The 21,493-nt window shown below is 44.9% G+C and overlaps 2 protein-coding genes across 2 annotated transcripts; both read right to left on the minus strand.

The window, feature by feature from the left end:
- Positions 1–6,938: 6,938 nt before the first annotated feature.
- On the minus strand, positions 6,939–8,945 carry NPB (neuropeptide B). The gene is given in 3 exon segments (XM_075845368.1): positions 6,939–7,223; positions 8,575–8,882; positions 8,885–8,945. Coding segments are annotated over 3 exon segments (498 nt in total). The 3' UTR covers positions 6,939–7,094.
- An 8,818-nt stretch (positions 8,946–17,763) lies between these two features.
- ANAPC11 (anaphase promoting complex subunit 11) lies at positions 17,764–19,240 on the minus strand. The gene is made up of 2 exons (XM_075846813.1): positions 18,650–19,240; positions 17,764–18,010 (listed from the first exon to the last, which is right to left on the minus strand). Exons 1-2 carry the CDS (start codon positions 18,756–18,758, stop codon positions 17,865–17,867), a joined length of 255 nt encoding a protein of 84 aa, XP_075702928.1. The 5' UTR covers positions 18,759–19,240; the 3' UTR covers positions 17,764–17,864.
- Positions 19,241–21,493: the final 2,253 nt, after the last annotated feature.

A 21,493-nucleotide genomic window follows, 5' to 3' on the forward strand; every position in this document is an offset into this window, starting at 1 on the left:
TATTTCTAAAACTTTTTAGTTTTGTCACATTGTAACTTGATATTCAAGAATAAATATGATGTCGTAGAAATCAGGGCCCCGTTCACCAACTATATAGTCTGCCGCTGGATTTACAAGGTAAAAGGTATTGTAAGTACATTGATTACAATTAATAACTACAGAATATTTACATTTTTTTTACTGAACATGATTTTTATTGAGGTTTGCAATAAAACATACAGAAAATAAAAACGAAAAGCCATACAAAATCGGCACAAAACGGGTGATAAAGTGACTGACTATTATATATATAATTTCAAGCGGAAAGCCACGTGCACACAACCTGGTTAGACCTGACGTAAGTGTGTCCATGAGTCACAAATATTCACCCCCTTCACGTCCGTTTTCAACACTTGCCTATGCCAGTATTTGTAGCCTTGAGTCGTTCCGGATAGGCTTATTTCTCGCTTTCCACTTGTGCACACTGCAGATCTCTCCCATTACTGCAGCATGTGCATGGATAAATGGGACCATTGCAGAAATTTCATATTCCAGTCTATAATTAAAAAAAAAAAAGAAAGATCGCTGAAGTTAGATGCGCCTCTTATTAAATTAGGCGCATCTCTGGCTGCCTATGTGGCAGAAAGTCAAATCTACTTCAGCTCCGAGTTGTGGATTTGCATTATAACTTATGCCGGTTTCTGGTGTAAATTTGCAGGGCTCTGATGACCCCGTCCCTCTAAGCTCCGCCCACTCTTCATAAAAGTGCTGTGAGCAGGTGAAAACGGCACAAAAGTCAGAACTTTTCCCTGCTAATTACGACTTTTGTGCCATTCGATGACTTATCTACTGTGGAAAACAGGTGTAGAAAAGTTATTAAATTCACCCAGTGTTCTTCTCGAGCCCTCCATTTCCTTGTGGTGTTGAGGTCTGATGACCTCCCAGACCTTACTGATATTTGTAGCCGGAACTTTGTGTACAGAAGGTGACGTCCCACCGGGTCTATTCTTTGGTGTCTGCAGGTTCTGCAAGAATCAACATTTCATTATAACTGCAATTACTGATCAGCAGATCCTCCCATGTTTTAATCCGAGCTCGAGGTAGTGGTGATCTAGAGACCTTCTCTGCCAGGCTCATTAACACTGGCGCCTAGAAAAGAAAAGTGGGCAGCTGAGGGCTTGGAGCGCCAAGCGTCGTCCTTTTTATGTTTTACATCAAGCAAAGTAGGAGAGGAAGACAAAATGTCTAATCCACCACCTTGTCAGTGTATACACGGACCTATGTGAGTATAAAGCTACAGATGGCAGACGCACTGTATAAAGGGGCTATATAACGCGGTGTCTTGGTCATGTATGGCGAGATGATGAATGATTCTATAGACCAAGTTATCGATCAAGTCTGGATTCACATAGTTAAAGCCATTTTATTTTTCCCAAAAATTTGTGGTCCCCCCCCCCTCCCCTTCCCCCTGAAAATAGGAGAAGGCAGGCTAACTGAAATGACACAGAGCTAGTAACGTAAAGGGGTATCCCCACGGTTAAAATTTTAGATTGGATCTGGTCTATATAATAATAAAAGGCTAGCCCACTGTAATAGACTCCGATTACTGCAGACAAGGAGCCTCCCAGAGTCCAGGCCTCTGGATAATTTGGACTATAGCTGTAAGACTGAAAGCCCATTTACACGGGCCAATGATCGGGCAAAGGATCGCTCATATGAACGCTCTTTCTGGATCATTGCCCTGTAACGATCAACTGATGAACGATCAAACGCTCGTTCATCGACTGATCGTATCTTTTATGCAGCAAGAAATATCGCGGTCGGCAGCACATCTCCCTGTGTAAACAGATGTGCTGCCGACATGATAGAAATGTATGGGGACGAGTGATCATGTTTACGATCGCTCATCCCCCATACTGCGCTCCTTACAAAGGAGCAGACGCGTGCCGATCAACGAGCTGTAAAAGTACCCTAAGTTTGCACGTAATCGAAAATACACTGGAACTAGCCTGAACATGTACATCAAAATTCTGTCGCAAATTTCGCCGGTAGTCTCTATCCTTTGCATTGCAATAGGTGAAATCCATGGCAAAAATTTTGAACACATCATACAGTATGGTGTGGTTATGAAAATCTGCTTCAAGTCTGCTGTTTGTGAATAGGGTTTTTTTTGTTTTTTTTTTAAACCACGTTTACTTGCATTGTACTGTAATTTACTGCAGATTTTCGGTGCAGATTTGTTACAAGTTCACTGTGTGTGAGCTCAGCCTAAACAAATTCCTGGCGAATGTCTTCTCGATAAGCCTTCTTTAGGCTATGTTCACACAGACCAGTAATGGTGCAGAAGACTTGTCACAGTTTCATTAAAGAAACCGTTCTAAGAAAATGCTTTAGTAAATTACTAGCAAGCCTCTAAGAAAGCATGTGAACTTATCGATAGAAATCCACAGTAACTGTAACGCCTCTATTCATTTTATTCTATGAAGTTGTAAAAAAGTACATTCATTTCTTGGATGTCAAGCAATATGTTCACAATTCCATCTTCTCGGGGGTTGTCGCACAGTTTTCCCTGACTCCTGCATGGCAAATCTGTCGCATTATGATGTTGGAATTGGACCACTGCATAGAAACCAGCACAAAATGTCTGTATTGTAGCCCACTAAAAAATATTCAACGCTGATGCATTTTGCACTTAAACGGGCACTGTCCTTTCAACAAACAAACTTTGCATAAATGAACTGTACAGGCGATTATAAGAAACTTTGTAATATATCTTATCATAGTAACGAGCCTCTTTCTACTCTTATCTGGCTGTTTCCCCCTCCCTCTGTTAAACTGACATTCACTCTGAAAATTCAGCTCTATCTGTCTGGAGTCGGACTGCAGCTCATATGTATCAGATTACAGATGTCTATGGAGAGGGGAGTGAGCAGGAGTTCAGAGTAGAACAACAGGCATGGGAACTTTCTATCACAACCAAAGCACTTTAGTCACATCAGTACAGGTCAGTACTTCATATATATATATATATATATCTCCTACATGATCCTCGGGCTGTTTCTGAGTGAGAGAGGTGGTTATGGAGCAGATTCTCCTCTTCTTACTGTGTGTAGTGGATGGCTGCTCATCCCCACCCACAGATCAAAGAGAAAAGCAAACTACAGATATAGCATGCAAAAGGGAAACCGCTAAATAATGCAAAATCAAAGTCATATAATGTCTGGAAATAGTTCTACTCCTCATGTACACACATATGGCAGCTTATCCTGAACACTCAAATGATACGACAGGTACCCTTTAAATACCTTAATCTTAGCTGATCTATCACTTGTAAGATTTGCCATTTAGGGGTCTAGGAAAGCTAGGTGACCAGCCCTGTCCGTGGATTTATTGGGTGATCAGTTTCACCCCTTCCTCAAAAATAAAACATAAGAATTGGTTAAGCAAAATTTTAAATCCCCTTCCCCTAAAGCAGAGCAGATAAGAAAGCGGCAGGATCAGGGATATAACCCCATTCCACTGACCGGAAGTTGCAGGTGTCAATAGAGAATTGTGTGGGTGATACTTTATCAGAGCTGCAGTAGAATGACAGATTAACCCCGAACTGTATATGATTAAAAATAAATTACCCTGAGAAATAACTGATCCGTGAATTAATCTACGTGACCGAGCCGGTAATTATCGGCAGCCTGGGCTCCTATAATGGAGAAGATGCAAAAGTCTCTGTGTGGTAACTAGTGTGACAAGTTTATACTATGAGTCTAGTCACATTCTGTTACCAGAGGGTCGGTGGGGGGTCAGCCTTCCGAGACCCCCACCAATCCTGACATTGAAGTAGATGCAGTGCTGCACCAGTTTCTTTTTTTTCTTTCTGCGCCCCGGTGCTTCCGACCACTGGCTGTACACTGAACTGCAGCACGGCCCCATTCACTTGTATGAAAGCCAGCAGCGCCACTGTGCAGGGAAAAATACTAAAAGGGCCAGAGAGCTTAATAATAGCCCCTTTATTCACAGGATCAGTAGGCATTTCGACAGTCAGACATCCACCAAAAGTTAAGGCATATCCTAGTGATGGTCACTACTTTCTGTGATGGAATAATCCCTTTAGTTTGTCTTCAGTTAGCGCCCCCTAGTGGTGGCTGCAGGCAGCCATTGTTTTATCATTTTAAAGCGGAAACACATCTTTCCATCATTGTATCCCCACCTGATCGTCTATCCAGCTCTGGACTATTAAGTATATTGTACTTCCTTCCCTGCGGTCCGGCCTCCTGTCTGCTTCTGATCAGACGCCATCTTAGAATTTTATATTTCACCTGCTTTCTCTTCCCATCCCATGATGCTTCAGCATAATCTGACATGAGCAGCTAGAACTAATACCATCTGTGCTTGCTGGGAGGACAGGGTGATTATCCTTCCCTCCTATAGTCGCCTAAATAAGATAAGAGATGACCAGTATAATAGAAAGGGAGACTGAACTGTGACCTTCATTATTAAAACTGTGACAGGGGACGGTCTTATCATCTGCACTGACTGTAATCTGAGTTCCTTTCCCCCCTGTGGACAGCCTGTGTGGCATAGTCCATGCAATTTTCATCATACAGGAAGTTCTGGTGTCAGTATGAGTGACTCAAAGATCCACATAGACTCAAATAGAGAAAGTGTTACCAAAGCCTGATTCTGACTGTTGCTACGCAACGGCCTCCGTGTGAGATATATATATATATATATATTACACCTGAAATTCCTTAATGGAACACATGGAGAACTTATTTTTGGTCTGAGTTTAATAGAAAAATCTAACTCTGAGGATATAAAATGAATCTGCACAGAATTGTGTACTAGTTAAAGAAAAAAATCTCATGAAATATCTTTCATTATTTTTTATTTTTTTTGTCCTAAAATAGTCTGCATGTAATTTTTATGTGCTATAGGATCCTCTTCTGGGATAGTCCAAGTGATTGCATACTGGACATTGCACTTATTCTCACCCCCCCCAGCCCAAAATGGATGACAACCGAGAACAATAGATTGTATTTTACTTTAAGCCCCCTTTTACATGGGCCAATGATCGGGCAAACGACCGTTTATATTAACGCTCGGGCACGATCATTGCCCTGTGTAAACAGGGCAACGATGAGCACAAACGCTTGTTCATTGGCTCATCACATTTTTTATGCAGCAGAAAATATTGTTGTTGGCAGCACATCTCGCTATGTAAACAGGGAGATGCTCTGCCGACATGATAGAAATTTATGTGGACAAGCGATCTGAGTAACAAGCGCTCGTCCCCATACTAGCTCTATGTGAAAGAAGTAAATAAGCGCCGATCATCTGTTCCGTAATTTTTACGGTATCAATAGCGCAGTCGACTGCTATTGATTCCGTAAAAAAAAACGGAAACCTTATGGAACGAAGACAAACGGAAACAATTAGCAACGGAAGCGTTACCATTAAAATCAACAGTAATGCAAACTAAAGCTATGGTTTCCGTTTGCCTTTTTGTTGATGGGAAAGCTCAAACAGAACCCATCGGCAGACCGCGAACACTGATGCGAACGAGCCCTTATTTTAGGTTTATTTCTTACGTTCTCTATGACTGTCTAACATGCCCAAATGTACGTGTAGTAGACTGCGCTATACATTCCGTCAAAACAACGGAGACAAACGGAAACCATTTGCATCGTATCCGTCCCATTGAAATCAATGGTGATTAAACGGAAACCTTTTGGCTTCCATTTGTCTCAGTCAGCGTTCCGTTGTGATGGAAAGCTCCGACGGAATGCCTGAACAGAACCTTCGCGCAGATATGAATGAAGCTATAACCAGCATCACATGACCCGAAATTTGTAACTTTTTTTTCTCTCTTGCGGTAAACAATAAAGGTTTCTATTGAATTACCACAAACTGACATCTTAAAACATAATTTATATTACAAAGTTGTGGTACTTTTTATTATACAATTATTAAGCCTTATTTGCATAAAACAGGAATATTTCTTTAAGCAATACTTTCCATCCTCCCCCAAATGTAAGACTGAAGAACATGCCTGCGGAAGTCTGGGCACTTTCATCCTCCCCCGTCCCCACCTCTGTCAAGGTGACAGCCGTGCGTATGGATGAAGTCACTTTTTTTTCTTCGTTATCCCAATCAGAAAGTGGAAAATTGCTTCTGAATTGATGTGATGATCAGAGCTGCCCGTTAGATTCACCGTGACCTGATGATCTGCTTGTTAATCGCTCTGCCAGGGACTAGCGGATAATGTCATCAACAGTCCGCGATGGCACTTTTATATTTTCTACTAAGTATTAAAGCTCTGATCATCGCTCCTGGGTGCCCATACATTGCCGGATGCCTGATCATTTACTGGAATACGTGACTGTGATTCTCGCCCCTGGAGGATGGTTGGCATAGAGTCCCTGGCAGGTGTCTTATGAGGAGATCTTCATCAGTAGGAAACGGCTGGGGACAGGACAATATGTATGCGTTCTTTGGATTGAGGAGCTTAAAAGCACAATTAGATTGGCGCAGACATAAATCAGATCGCGGCAAATTATATGAAATGCAAATAAACCGCACAAGAGGAAATTATTACTTGTATTTGAAGACCGGGGGGGATTTACTAACAGACTAGACCTGTCACATCCACTTTCTAATGCTGGGATTCCGCATAACCCAATATATCAGTGTATGCTATGAGATAATGGATTGGTGAATTTTCCTTCATATTCATCAGGCTCCTAATATACGCCTATTGCAGGTGTTTGCTCTTGAGTCAGATACACATATATATATGCGCCAATTTCTGGGATTATCATGGATCTTTGGTTTGAAGAACTATGATTGAATAATACAGATGATCACATTGCATTGTAAGTACCCTGTGCCCCCATTTTTGATATTATATGATATACTGATCCATATGTATTTCTATCCACATACACTGACACACACACCAGAAGGCAAGTCATCCGTTTATTTAGTTTATTATATCATATGTTCTAATGCAGCAGATACAGAATCAAGTACAAATCTACACAAATGTCTGGCCCCTAATCTAAAGGTCAGGGGCCCTGCTGAATTAGGAAGGGTACATGGCAGTCTCTGGGGTGGGGGTATCAGGGATTGAGACAGTCGGAGCTGTCCAGTGACAGGTAAATCTGAGCTTTGCACTGGAAGGTGCTGGAGGTGTCCGGGAGCAGCTCGCAGCTGTGAAGGTTCGGAGATACATCTTTTACACACAGAGCCTGAGAACGAGAGAAAAGAGAATGAAAAAATGATTGGTAAAGTTGTATGATTTCTGTTACTGTATTGTTCATTTATATGGTGCTGACCTATTGTATTGAGAATGCGCCCCATCAGTTGTTGCACCCGGTGGGAAGATGAATAGTTAACTATCTACTTGCCAGGTTTATGGAGTTCCAATCCTATAATACACTGCTTGTGTATCCTGTGCATATATGACTGCCGAGAAGATCAGGAATTCCTCTCCATCTGTTGTGAAACTACAACTCCCAGTGTGCGGCTGTCAGGGCATGCTGGGAGTTGTAGTTTTGCTACAGCTGGGGAGCCACAGGTCTGATTTGCAGCATCTTTCACTTCAATGTGGCCTCCTAAGGGGTTCTCTGGGATGTATAGGACTCATTGAGCACTGCTACTCCAAGATATGCGCTGGATGAGAACATGGAGGGATACTGACCCATTGGGGAAGATCTATGACCCATCAGTGTGCCAGTATCTCTCTCGCATGCTGATCATTGTGCTGTAGGCTTTAAACCATGCCAGCAGTCTCCAACTAGAAAAGTGGCAGAAAATATTGATATTTGAGGTAAAAATTGATGACAATCTCTGTACAGTTCTGCGGAATATGTTGGCACTATATAAAGAAATTAAATAAGTCTGAAACTCCGTCTACTTTTTCTCGACACATTTGTATGTGTCAGAAAAAGCGGCACCAAAAACTGGCATAAATACATTGATAAATCCCACTTATTGTGTCCATGATGCTCAGGAAAACCTAGGAATGGTAACGCTGGCTGCAGACGTAGATTTCTCCTGAACCTATAAAAATTTAAGATCATTTTTTTTTTTCCCCTATAAGGAAGCTTGTCAAATAAAGATTTTTTTTTCCCATGGAAAGCTCTTTGTATAATGGTAAATAACATATTCTTACTCTTATATTTGGACGATAGTCAAGCAAACATTTCAATTGTAGTTTTACTTCCACATCTATAACTATTTATAATAGGGACCATCTGATCGATCACCTTTACAATGGGGGTGATTTATCAAGCTAGTGCGAGGGAAAAGTGGAGACGTTACCCATGGAAACCAATCTGGTTGCTGCTTTTATGTTCCAAAGAACCTCCAAGTTGCCATTTGGCAACTTCTTCACTTTATATTTCCCTATGATTTGCCTGGAAAAACATTCTGGGTTGTCTTTGTAGTCACACTTACCAGGGACCCTCAGGGGACCAGATTTTCTAGACATACACTTTGTATATTTGTAGGCTAAGTCAAGAAAGATAAATTGTTGACACCCAACGGTAGTTTGGGGTCATAAGGTAGACATGACCTTAGAATAAAATGGATACTCACCATACTTTTGAGCAGCGCTCCTTGCCGTTGGCTACCAAAGTTATTCAAGAAGTTGTCTTCCATATTCTCAGCGCTCTCCCCTGCATTTTCGGGCTCTGATCGGCGAATATCTGGAGATCTGCGGATGCCGGACAGCAGTCCTGATGCTCTTCCCACAGAATAATAGCTGGGGCCGGTTGACTGCTTGTACCAGGCGTTGGTGCGTTGGCAGGAGAGCAGTAAAGCTAGGGCACTGCATATCAAGGGCAGTCGTAGTGAAGAGCGAGAGCCAAGAGACAGCATAATGAGGATGTGGAGCTTGGGGCTGTCGTGAAGAACCGTTCTAAAGGAGGAAAGAGTGGCAGACTTTTATAGACGAGGGGGGTGTGCATGCCAGCTCCGACCAGGAGGGGAGGGTGGCAAAGTGGGAGATGCCTGGGGGTGGAGGGATGTTGTTGTTCTCATATTAAGCCCATGACAGCTCTCTGATCAGTCAGTAAATCTTCTCCAAGCCCAGGGCGAAGGATATGGAGATGTTCTGCCAAGTGACAAATCTAATTTGACTTGTTAGTAATAGATAAAGAATCAGTAGTTCGGATTACAGTGTGACAATTGACTAAAAAACCAGATGAAGATAGTAACAGATTCTGCATGTACAGGACTCTGCACCCCAGCTAAATAGAAGTGATAGGCAAGAGTCCTCATAACCGATTCTGTCAAATGAAAACATATTGTTTCCCTGGGTGCTCAGTTTTCATTAACCAGTCCTATAGAAAGTTCTCTGTGCACCACATCAGCTGTCACGGACCACCGCAATCTCTCAGAATATTACCCCTATTATCATCTCCAATATCTGCTGCCCATGATCTGACACTTGCGGTTAATCTGACATTTGATGAATCGATTGCTTCTTATCTCGGTCAATATGCTGCGATTGACTTGCCGGTGACTCACAAGTTGTCTTTATATGATGGGGGAGGCTTAGGCTATCTGTGGGGTTTTCTAAGACATACATGAAAATGGGCGACTTTTGAGCGCCAGAAGTGTAATTTCCTTACTTAAATCTTTTTTTTTTTTTTTTTTTTTTTTTACAAAATAAACTGAAAACAAACCCCTCCGTAGTTAAATTACAGTAAAAGGTCTTTAATCTGGCATCAATGCTACCTAAAACAGTAGGGGCTGGATTATCAGACAGTCATAGACAAGTCTATAGAAGTTCACACGTAGCGTAAATACTGCAGAACGGATTTCATTGCGGAAAATCCGCAGCATAATACGGTAGCAGCAAAGGGGATGAGATTTGAACAAACCTCATCCACATGCTGCATAAAGGATGAGCGGGAAAAAACTCCGAAATTTACTTGTGGTGCGTTTCTTTAAATCCGCAGCATGTCAATTGTATTTGAGTAATCGATGCTTTTTTTGTTGCAGGTGTTCCCTATTGAATTCAATGGGGGGGGGGGGATCTTACGCCTCGTGCACACGATCGTGTGCGCCGGCCGAGTCCCGTCAGTGATCCCAGAACATGTCCTATCTTTCCTCGGATTGGAGACTTGGATAATTTTTCACGGACCCGATTCACCCGCTAAGGTGAATGGGTCCGTGAAGACTGTCGGGTGCCTGATGCCGTCAAAAACAGCCCGAGTGGCATAACGGTCGTGTGCATGAGGCGTTACCCATAATTCTATACTTCATCGACCAGGCCGGCCTCCTGAGATGACGTTTCATCCCATGTGACCGATGCAGTTAATCACAAGCTGCAGCGGTCACATGGGATGAAACGCGCAGCGCCCAGGGTGGATACGCTGTGTACTTTTAACATCCTGTGTGAACATACCCTTATGGACAGGGCTGGCATTAGGTTAGATGGTGCCCCTTGCAAAAACAATTTTGGGCGCCCCACCCATCATAAAAAAAATGCCCCATAAAAAAGTATAATGCCCCCCCCACAGAATAATACCCTTTTTAGTGCCCCCACACAGTATTATTTCCCGCCCCCCACCTCCCCCTTGTAGACTACGCCATACAGCTGCCCACTTGTAGACAGTCCCATACAGCCCCCCACCACCCCCTTATAGATGGTGCCCCCCTTAACAAATAAAACAAAAACTTTATACTCCCCTACGGAGCTGCTTTACATCGCTGACGGATACCTCCCTGCTCTGCCATAGTTTTCAATAGTAACTGCGTCCTAAGGACGCATATACTATTGAATGTGGCGTCGCTACCGCTGTAGTAGCCATAGCGGCTGCTAGCTTCACTGCCGGGCATGGGGGGACGGCACGGGCCCCATCATGCCGTGGGTCCCGTAGCAGCCGCTATGGCTACTACAGCGGTAGTTACGCAGAGGCAGAGAAGGAGCGCCCGGGTGAAATCGCAGCTGCATAGTTGCTGGGCCTGGGCGCTTCAGAAACACAAGCAAGGGGAAGGTAGCCAGCGCAGCGCCCCCTTCCACCTGCTGGAGTAATGCACCCTGTGCAATGGCACAGGTCCCACGCCCCCAAAGGCCGGCCCTGCTTATGAATAAAGACAAGGGAAAATAAAATGCTAAATAAAATCTGCTGCTATCACTTAAAACAGAAATAACTGATGGTGAGACTATGATAAAAAAAATCTCAGACATATATTCTAAAGATGCTGAGTAGATGGCAACCTCAGTACAAGTAACGTCTCCCTCTCGGACCTTGTGCATCGGTGTATTGTACGGATACTCATTGACCGTATAATAGTTAATTTTGAATAGTAAGGCTTTGTTCACACATGCGTTATTTCCTTTCCATCACATGCTATGGAATTCTGTACAGAAAAATAAACAAAGATATTGGACAGATCAGTCATGGATCCTGTTAAAACAGAAGCCATCATGCCAGTGTATGGCCTTGTTCACATCTGCATTGAAGGCTACGCAGACCTGGCTAAGAATACCGGAAATAATAGCGCAGCATGCTGCACTATTTTGTCTGGTGAAACCATGGACACTCCGATGGAGACCATTAAAGTCAATGGGTTCCATCAGCCGCCGGGGGTGTCGTCCATCATACAACGGAACTACGCTGCCATTTCTTCCGTTGTTCTCCTCAAACGGAGCAGAACAACAGAAAGCCAAATGCTGGTGTGAACCGAGGCTAAACAAAGTGTTGGCTTTCTTCAGTGACCACATCTACAGCAGTGGGACTTCCACGATCAGCTCTTTGGGTAAGTGGCTGCTGTACAGAGGGCTATATACAGGGGTAAATCCTTTTCAATCTGTGGGAAATTGCGGTTCAGTTTGCTGCAATGTGTTGTCAGAAGTAACAGTCCCACTTTCCAGTACACCAGAAGACGCATATTCATGTTCTACTACAAATATTAGAGAATTACTCTCCTCCACCCGACATGTTTGCAGCTACCCTGCTCCATGTCTAAAATATTTATCCAACACTCTGCAGTGCAGGACCGCACAGCTGGCACCACTAGTCCCCCCTGAAGGATAATAGGAAACACAGCTGTTAGTTACAAGCAGTTAACGGGATAATTTGCCTCCGTTATTTACGTTGCCTGGAAATCATATTTCTTTATGGTTCCATGAGGTTTCCAAACCGTGTGCGCTCATTATAATACCAGGAATCCCGATAAGTCACTAGGAAACACATGGGACAAACACGGACCGGTGTGTGATCAGTCGTGGTCTTCTAGAGAAAGCTTATTTGCCACCCGCTCAACGACCAGAAGCCAGTAGGAGCTGGGTATGAATACTTTTTCATTCAAGACCTGGAATAAAACTGGATTTGGCCAGCCTACCCCTATGAGATGGCTGATAATAACGGAGAGGGTGGTCTAAGCTCCGCAGGTTCTCCATAATGGAGGTCTCATTTCAATAAAAATGTACATAGTGAAGCCTGTGGTCACCTACGGAAAAACTTGACATACCTACAGTTGGTCATAAACCCACATTGAGCCACAATGATCACACAACAAATTCCAGGCTTTATCTGATCTGCTTTCCTAAAGCTGGCCATACACATTAGGCTCTGTTCATATCAGGAGACATGATGAGTCCTGACAGCATCAAATGGGCCACATTGATGGCAAGAAAAGCGCAGTATACAGAACTGCCGACTGAGGCTCCAAATGGAGCCGCCAATTACACTTTAAACCTAGCTAAGTCAACCGAACCTGCCGTTTTCAGTGGGGTCGATCCGGTGTATGGGGGCATCCAAGGCTTGTCGAGCTGAGTTAGGGCCTGTTCACATCACCGTTCGATTTCCGTTCTGTCTGAGGTTTCCGTCGGGTGAAACCTGCAACGGAAAGTGAAACCACAGCTTCCGTTTCAGTCACCATTGATATCAATGGTAACGGAAACATCGCTAATGGTTTCCGTTCGTCACCATTCCGGCAGGTTTTCTTTTTTCCGACGGAATCAATAGCGGTCGACTCCGCTATTTATTCCGTCTTTAAACCTGCCGGAATGGTGACGAACGGAAACCATTAGCGATGTTTCCGTCACCATTAATAGTGGAAGCTGTGGTTTCAGTTTCACTTTCCGTTGCGGGGTTCACCTGACGGAAACCTTCGACAGAACCCCGGAACGGGAAGAGAACAGTGATGTGAACAGGCCCTTAGCATGTTTATGGTTTAGTCGGGAGAGAGATCTCTCATATGTACAGTAATGTTTCAAAAAAATAAGTTTAAAAAAGAAAATAAAACGCAATATCATAACTTTTATTTGCCTAAATGCAAATGCACTGGAAATATTACACATTCAAACTGAAAAAATGTTTCACTTACTGACTAATATTTCCTGGCATAACGGTAGTTTCTGAGAACTGTTTGACATCTGTGTTGCATGGAGTCGACCAAATTCTGGCACCTCTGATCAATTATCCAGTCCAGGAAGATTGGACGACATTCCAGTTCTTCTAAATTTTTGGGTTTTGCCTCATAAACGGCAATTTTGATGTCACCCCACAAGTTCTCTATGGGATTAAGGTCAGGGGATTGGGCTGGCACTCCATTACCTCAATCCTGTTTGTCTGTAACCAAGATGTTGGTCACTTACTGGTGTGTTTTGGGTCATTGTGTTGAAACACCCATTTCCAGGGCATTTCTTCTTCGGCATAGGGCGACGTGATCTCCTCAAGTATTTTGATATATTCAAACTGATCCATGATCCCTTGTATGTGATAAATAGGCCCAACACCAGGTATGAGAAACATCCCCATATTGTGATTTTTGCAGCACCATGCTTTACTGTCTTCAGTGTACTGTGGCTAGAATTCAGTGCTCTGGGGTCGTCTGACATACTGTCTGCGGCCACTCCACCCAAAAAGAAAATTTTTTCTTTCAACAGTCCACAAAATGTTGCGCCATTTCTCTTTGGGCCAGTCAATGTGTCCCTTGACAAATTTTAACCTATTCAAGACGTCTTTTTTCAACAACAGGACTTTACCAGCAAGAACTCCCCGCAAAGTGGCTTCACTTAGGCCCCATGCACACGACCATAGATTTAGTCCGTAATTATGGACCCATTAATTTATATGGCCGACGGACACCTTCCTATATATTTACGGGAAGGTGTCCAAGAGGAAATTCCGGCCTTCTTTTTTCGGATGGAATGTGCTGCGGTTTCTAGATCAGAAATGCTGCACAGTTTTACGCAGCGTATCCGACCCTTGTGAACCCGGCCCTAGGTGCTTACGGCGATGTAATAACTAAGCTCCGTCCAGGGTGGGAACGAGAAATGCCATTGGTAATAATTCACCATGACACCCAATAATAACATACAAATAATTTAGGGATATGTTTTCCTTAGACCACTTCTAAACCTTACCATCCTATTCTACTAAGGCGTTATCGAGATAGAATAGGGAATAGGGACCGTGTGATCCGAGTATAAATGGTTCCGTCTTATTTCCACGCGTTTAGAATCCAGTCTTAGGGGGGATTCACACGAGCGTGATTTGGCAGCGTGTAGGGCGCGTGGTTTTCGCGCGGCACGCAATGCCCTATAGAAGTCTATGGGGCAGTACACACAGTCCGTGTATTTTGCGCAGCGTTTGTTCGCTGCGCAAAATACGCGACAGGTTCAATAACTATGCGTATTTCACGCATCACGCACCCATTGAAGTCAATGGGTGCGTGAAAACCACGCATGTCGCACGGAAGCACTTCCGTGCGAACTGCGTGTTTGAGCAACAGCTGTCAAAAGGATGAATGGAAACAGAAAAGCACCACGTGCTTTTCTGTTTCCAAGCATCCAAACGGAGTGTCTTTGCGAGGAGCGAACCCCGACAACCGAAGCTAACTTCACCGGGTTCGGCCAAACTCGTTTTGGCCGAACCCGGCCAAAAAATTTCCGGTCCGCGACGTCGGGAGACATTCACTGTGCATGGTGCTGAAAGAGTTAAACTGTTTCAGCACCATGGACAGTGACTTGTGATCCCAAAATACATGAACCTGTAAAAAAAACCGAAGTTCTAACTTACCGATTACTCCTGTCTCCTTCCTGCAGTCCGACCTCCCGGGATGACACTTCAGTTCAAGTGACAGCTCCAGCCAATCACAGGCCAAGCACAGGCTGCAGCCAATCACAGGCTGCAGCGGTCACTTGGACTGCTGCGTCATCCAGGGAGGTGGGGCCCGATGTCAAGAGAGGCGCGTCACCAAGGACGCGTCACCAAGGACGCGTCACCAAGGCAACGGCCGGGAAGTTCTCGGTAAGTAGGAACTTTATCTTTTTTTTTACGTTTTTCGCTGTTGTGTTCGGCATTCACTGTCGAGGGTGCTGAAAGATTTAGCTCTTTCAGCACCTTGGACAGTGACGGGCATCGACAAGCCTCATCTCTATGATGCCGGCTGCGCGAAAATCACGCAGCCGCGCATCAGACACGCATGACACACGCAGCTGTCAAATGGTTTTTGCGCTCGCAAAACGCCGCGTTGTTTGCGTGCGCAAAAACGCAACGTTCGTGTGAATCTGCCCTTACGTCACATTAATTTGCTTTTATCGCTGTTCTCTAGAGTTTGCTAATTAGTCATCCTGAATAGACTTGGCAGCAACCGATGAGCCCCCCCCTACCCTTCCCCCCACCTATAACATGTTTAACATCAAACCATTTAGGATAATTAAGAACATTATCTTAGTCATGTAGTGTCACTATAACATTACTTTTTTAGTGCGGTGGTGAGTCAGGTATCATTGTTAGCCTCTCACTTCTCCCCTCCCCACATATTTATTTGCATATTGTACTTTATTGAGGAATATTAATACCTTGTCCTTTAAGGCCTTATTCAGATGACCGTATTTTACGTCCATGTGCGGACAGCACACTGACCCATGCAAAACAATGGGCTATTCACACGTGTTTTTTCACACAGCGTGTTTCCACTGCGTGTCCTGTTCTGGTCCGTTTTTGTGGACCATTTCACCCATTGACTTCTAGGGGGGTGTGAAAAACACGGACAGACGTGTGTGGTCCGTGTTCCACACATCAGTTACTAAAAAAATGCTTAGAAAAGAAAAATAAATAAATCAGGAAGTGCAGAAACACGGACGTGAAAAACGGATGCCACACGGAAAGCGCGCAGAAGCGAAGTGCATGAAATCCGGTCCATTTTTTGTGGCTGCAGATTGGACACGCGCGTCTGAATAAGGATCTACACATTTTTACCTCGGTTGGGATTATACATATAAAGGAATCCGAGTACAGCAAAGAAGCCTGGAACATAGACCCTCTTCGACAAGGAGAATTGCAAGACCAGACAAAGCCCATGGGCAAGAGTGGCACAGTGTCTGTAATAAAAAACAAACAAAACAAACCTGCAGCTCCTTTTTTCCTAGCAGTCAGACCCCCACCACATGTTGTAAGCATCTGTTAGGAATGTGCCGTTATTGCTGTTAAAATATGGAGAACCCCCTCAGAATTAATATGGACTTTTCTGTAAGGGAAGGTGGCATCAGTACTGGTGTGTGTCGAGTGACCTCTACTGTAACCCAATTTGGCCGGGTTCCTACGTAGCGTAAACGCTGCGAAGTTTCCGCAACAGAATTTTGTGTGGAAATTCCGCACATTTACAGTAGCAGCAAAGTGAATGAGATTTTAAAAATCTCATGCCCACAGTGTGGAAAAAAAAGTTTTCCCCATTGAATTCAATGGGGATGTAAGACCCGCAACAAATAGCCAAGTGTTTACTTTTGCGGCGCAATTGCAGTGATTTTGACACAAAAAAACAACAAATTTGTAATTACAACCCGGGCGTTGTCATAACGATGCAACCTTCTATTCTTCTTTCAGGCCGGCCTCCTGGGATGACATTTCAGCCCATGTGACTGCTGCAGCGTCATCCTGGGGGGCCGGACTGCATGTCAACGGAGGGACGTGTCGCCATGGCTACGGCAGGGGTAAGTATGAAAGTTTTTGTGTATTTTAGCGCTGCTTTCTTTACATTTCTGCTGCGGGTTCTAGGTCGGATATGCTGCATAGTTTTTCACAGCATATCTGACCCGTGGAAACCCAGTCTAAACAGTAAACTTATGAGGTAGGACCAGGACATTTTCCAGGAAGAGTAAAGGAGGACAAAACTACAAGTTGAAGCAGGATCAGCAGTACTAAAGAGGTCAATGGAAAATCGGCTTATTAATGGTGGCACCAGGCAGCATAGCATTGTTATTTGTGAGAGAACAAGGGAACCGAGCCCTGTAAAGCTGTATTCACATGGCGCAGTCAAGTTGCCTTTTTTTGGCCGCGATTTATGGAAAATTACGGCAAAAAACAAACTTGACCAATGACGTGTGAATACAGCTTACTAAGATCTCTTTTTAATGATTACAATGGATATTAGCTCAATTATTAACCCCCTTCCTTTACGCGGATCGATTTCCACCATATAAAATGTCATTTCTCAGAACAATAAACGATTCCCAGGAGTTTCACCTTTTGGCAGGAACGCGTTAATGCGCTTTATTCAATTTCCTACAAGAAATGACCAATCTCAGTTGTCACAAACAGAACAAGTAATTTAATAGCAAAATACGAAGCGACTGCAATCTATATGCAGAATAGTATAGAGAGCGGCGGAGGAGCTGGCACCTGGACTGGCACGAGCGTACGGGGGAGGGCGATGTAACAGTCTCTCTCCTTATACATTGTCCTCCTGGAGACATTAGCCAGCAGTGGTTCTGTATACATTATAAACAGTGTCGACCATTAAATGAATTTACATCCTGGCAGTCACTGTAACATGAGACTCTATGGACGCTGGAACTACAATTACCAGCATGCCCCGGAGACTCGTGACTCCACAGCTGCCAAGTACTGGCCCCGCAGCGTGATTTACTCCTTGAATTTCCATTCCTGCCGGCACATGGGGCAATGCTGCTGCACTTGCTGGGAGTTGAGCCACTTCAGAATGCAATGCATATGGAAGCAGTGTGAACAGTGCCCCCATACTAAGGGGCAGTCATCGCCAGGAACCTTACCTGCGGGGGGAAAAACATAAACAATGTCATAGGGATATGCAACAATCAGAAGAGAAGCTGTATGGATCATATCAACCGCTGCGGGCATAAGCTGCGGACTTTAGGTTTAGTGGGCGCTTAGACCGCGGGTTACGCGGCAAGAAGGACTGTGGTTTCTTTGCTGTAGACATCAGCGGGGGGGGGGGGGTTTCCGGAGTTGGAGGCTCAACGACCCCCACATTGATGCCTTATTTATTGTCAAAATACTAAGCAACAATTAATTGATGCTGCACACGAGACCACGCCGCAGCTCCACATACTCCAAAGAAACAAAAAGCGAAAATCCCCTTCCCCGATCCTGGGGAGCGCAGCTAAAGGGGGAGGTGGTGGTATGTTTATAGATTATTTATGTATGAATTATATCCTTTATGGACAAGTATAAGTATAGGCACCCAAACTGTGACAGGTCACATGACCCCATTGCCACGGCACACAAGAACTAAGGCTGAAATATTTGTATGGAAAGGGGCACATTTGTAGTCACTGTGGAGGGGAGGGGGCTGACTAGGTAGATGATGGTGCTGAGCTGCCACAGCACACACAACCCAGTGTGCCCAGTAATAATGACGCTCAGTTGTGGCGCAGGAAGCACGTACTTACATTCCGGGCAGCAGCCGTTGAACGCCATGCGACATATCCCGCAATTCTCGTCATTTGCTACCCACATCCACGAAGCGACGCCATGCCAGGACTTAATGTTAACCTTCATCCTGCCGCTCGTATCTCTATAATATCACGTAGACCGTCAGTCTCATCCCCCGCGTCTCCTTTATGTATTTAGTTATTGTCATCGACCTCCGGCTTACGATCATACATCAACTATTCATGTCTGCGGCTCACACTGGCGTCCCGCGTCCTCGATTGGTTACGCCTGACAGGATGGATTCAGAGCATTTGCTTCACAGGCGGACATGTTATGTGTTTTGTGAGGATTCAGTCGCAGAGAACTTTGTTATGGTCGTGATAACCGTGATACAGGGAACATGAAGCGGGAAAACGGCACTGGACGTAATGTAGATTAGAAAGTTTACGTGTTGTGTGATGTTATAGCGCCCCCACCCGGCCACGTGGCTCACTGTTAGTTGATGACAAGGCGTAGGTGATGCTGAGGAGGTTATAATAGGAAAATACAAGGTCGGTGCTCTGCCATACCCTGCAGAAGACCCCCGAAGTGCCAGCCCAAGAGACCCTCATAAAAAGTGTGTCAACCATACCTGTAAAAGAGGGACACTTATAGGGGGATGTGACGACATTTCTACAGCAGCTTTCTGGCATAGAAATGTCGCAAACGGACCAACAATTGCAACTTTTAGGTAGTTTCCCCGCTCTCGCAGCTTTTAGGGGGAAATAGGCGGGGCTTAGGAAAAGGGGCGTGGTCGATCTACGCCAGACGGTCCAAGATGCGACAAAATTAAAAGGAGGCATGCGTCCCTTAATACATTTGTTGCATCTTACTGCAGTTTGATTTTTATTGAAAAGCGTGAGATTATAGAGCAGTTGGGGTCTTACATGCAGCTAGGAACCAGACAGGTGCTTTCTGGAGCAATACAGTAAATGTAATAACACAAATCTACTTATCAGGTCTAAAAGGGGGACAAAAGTAGGGATTGACCCTCTCTGGAAGTTTGTCCACAGTCGTATGCACGCATAACACCGCCAGTCACAGGTACTTCATAACAACGTGCCAGCCACAGGTGCCTCAACAATGTGCCAGTCACAGGTACCTCATAACAACGTGCCAGCCACAGGTACCTCATAACAATGTGCCAGCCACAGGTACCTCATAACAATGTGCCAGCCACAGGTACCTCATAACAATGTGCCAGTCACAGGTACTTCGTAACAATGTGCCAGTCACAGGTACCTCATAACAATGTGCCAGTCACAGGTGCCTCAACAATGTGCCAGTCACAGGTACCTCATAACAATGTGCCAGCCACAGGTGCCTCATAACAATGTGCCAGCCACAGGTACCTCATAACTATGTGCCAGTCACGGGTACCTCATAACAATGTGCCAGTCACAGGTACCGCATAACAATGTGCCAGCCACAGATACCTCCACAACACTGCCAGTCAAAGTTGCCTCATAACAACGTGCCAGTCACATGTGCCTCATAACAATGTGCCAGTCACATGTGCCTCATAACAATGTGCCAGTCACAGGTACCGCATAACAATGTGCCAGCCACAGATGCCTCATAACAATGTGCCAGCCACAGGTGCCTCATAACAATGTGCCAGTCACAGGTGCCTCATAACATGTGCCAGCCACAGGTACCTCCACAACACTGCCAGTCACAGGTGCCTCATAACATGTGCCAGCCACAGGTGCCTTATAACAATGTGCCAGCCACAGGTGCCTCATAACAATGTGCCAGTCACAGGTGCCTCATAACATGTGCCAGCCACAGGTACCTCATAACAATGTGCCAGTCACAGGTGCCTCAACAATGTGCCAGTCACAGGTACCTCATAACAATGTGCCAGCCACAGGTGCCTCATAACAATTTGCCAGCCACAGGTACCTCATAACAATTTGCCAGTCACAGGTACTTCATAACAATGTGCCAGCCACAGGTACCTCATAACAATGTGCCAGTCACAGGTGCCTCAACAATGTGCCAGTCACAGGTACCTCTTAACAATGTGCCAGCCACAGGTGCCTCATAACAATGTGCCAGTCACGGGTACCTCATAACAATGTGCCAGTCACTGGTACCGCATAACAATGTGCCAGCCACAGATACCTCCACAACACTGCCAGTCACAGTTGCCTCATAACAACGTGCCAGTCACATGTGCCTCATAACAATGTGCCAGTCACAGGTACCTCATAACAATGTGCCAGTCACAGGTGCCTCATAACAATGTGCCAGCCACAGGTGCCTCATAACATGTGCCAGCCACAGGTGCCTCATAACAATGTGCCAGTCACAGGTGCCAGCCACAGGTGCCTGATAACAATGTGCCAGCCACAGACACCTCCACAACACTGCCAGTCACAGATGCCTCATAACAATGTGCCAGCCACAGGTACCTCATAACAATGTGCCAGCCACAGGTGCCTCATAACAATGTGCCAGTCACAGGTACCTCATAACTATGTGCCAGCCACAGATACCTCCATAACACTGCCAGTTACAGTTGCCTCATAACAACGTGCCAGTCACAGGTGCCTCATAACAACGTGCCAGTCACAGGTGCCTCATAACATGTGCCAGCCACAGGTCCCTCATAACAATGTGCCAGCCACAGATAACTCCACAACACTGCCGGTCACAGGTCCCTCATAACAATGTGCCAGCCACAGATACCTCCACAACACTGCCAGCCACAGATACCTCCATAACACTGCCAGTCACAGGTGCCTCATAACGTGTGCCAGCCACAGATATCTCCACAACACTGCCAGTCACAGGTGTCTCAAAACGTGCCAGCCACA

The sequence above is a fragment of the Rhinoderma darwinii genome, chromosome 13, assembly GCF_050947455.1.
Source record: "Rhinoderma darwinii isolate aRhiDar2 chromosome 13, aRhiDar2.hap1, whole genome shotgun sequence".
NCBI classification, from domain to species: domain Eukaryota; kingdom Metazoa; phylum Chordata; class Amphibia; order Anura; family Rhinodermatidae; genus Rhinoderma; species Rhinoderma darwinii.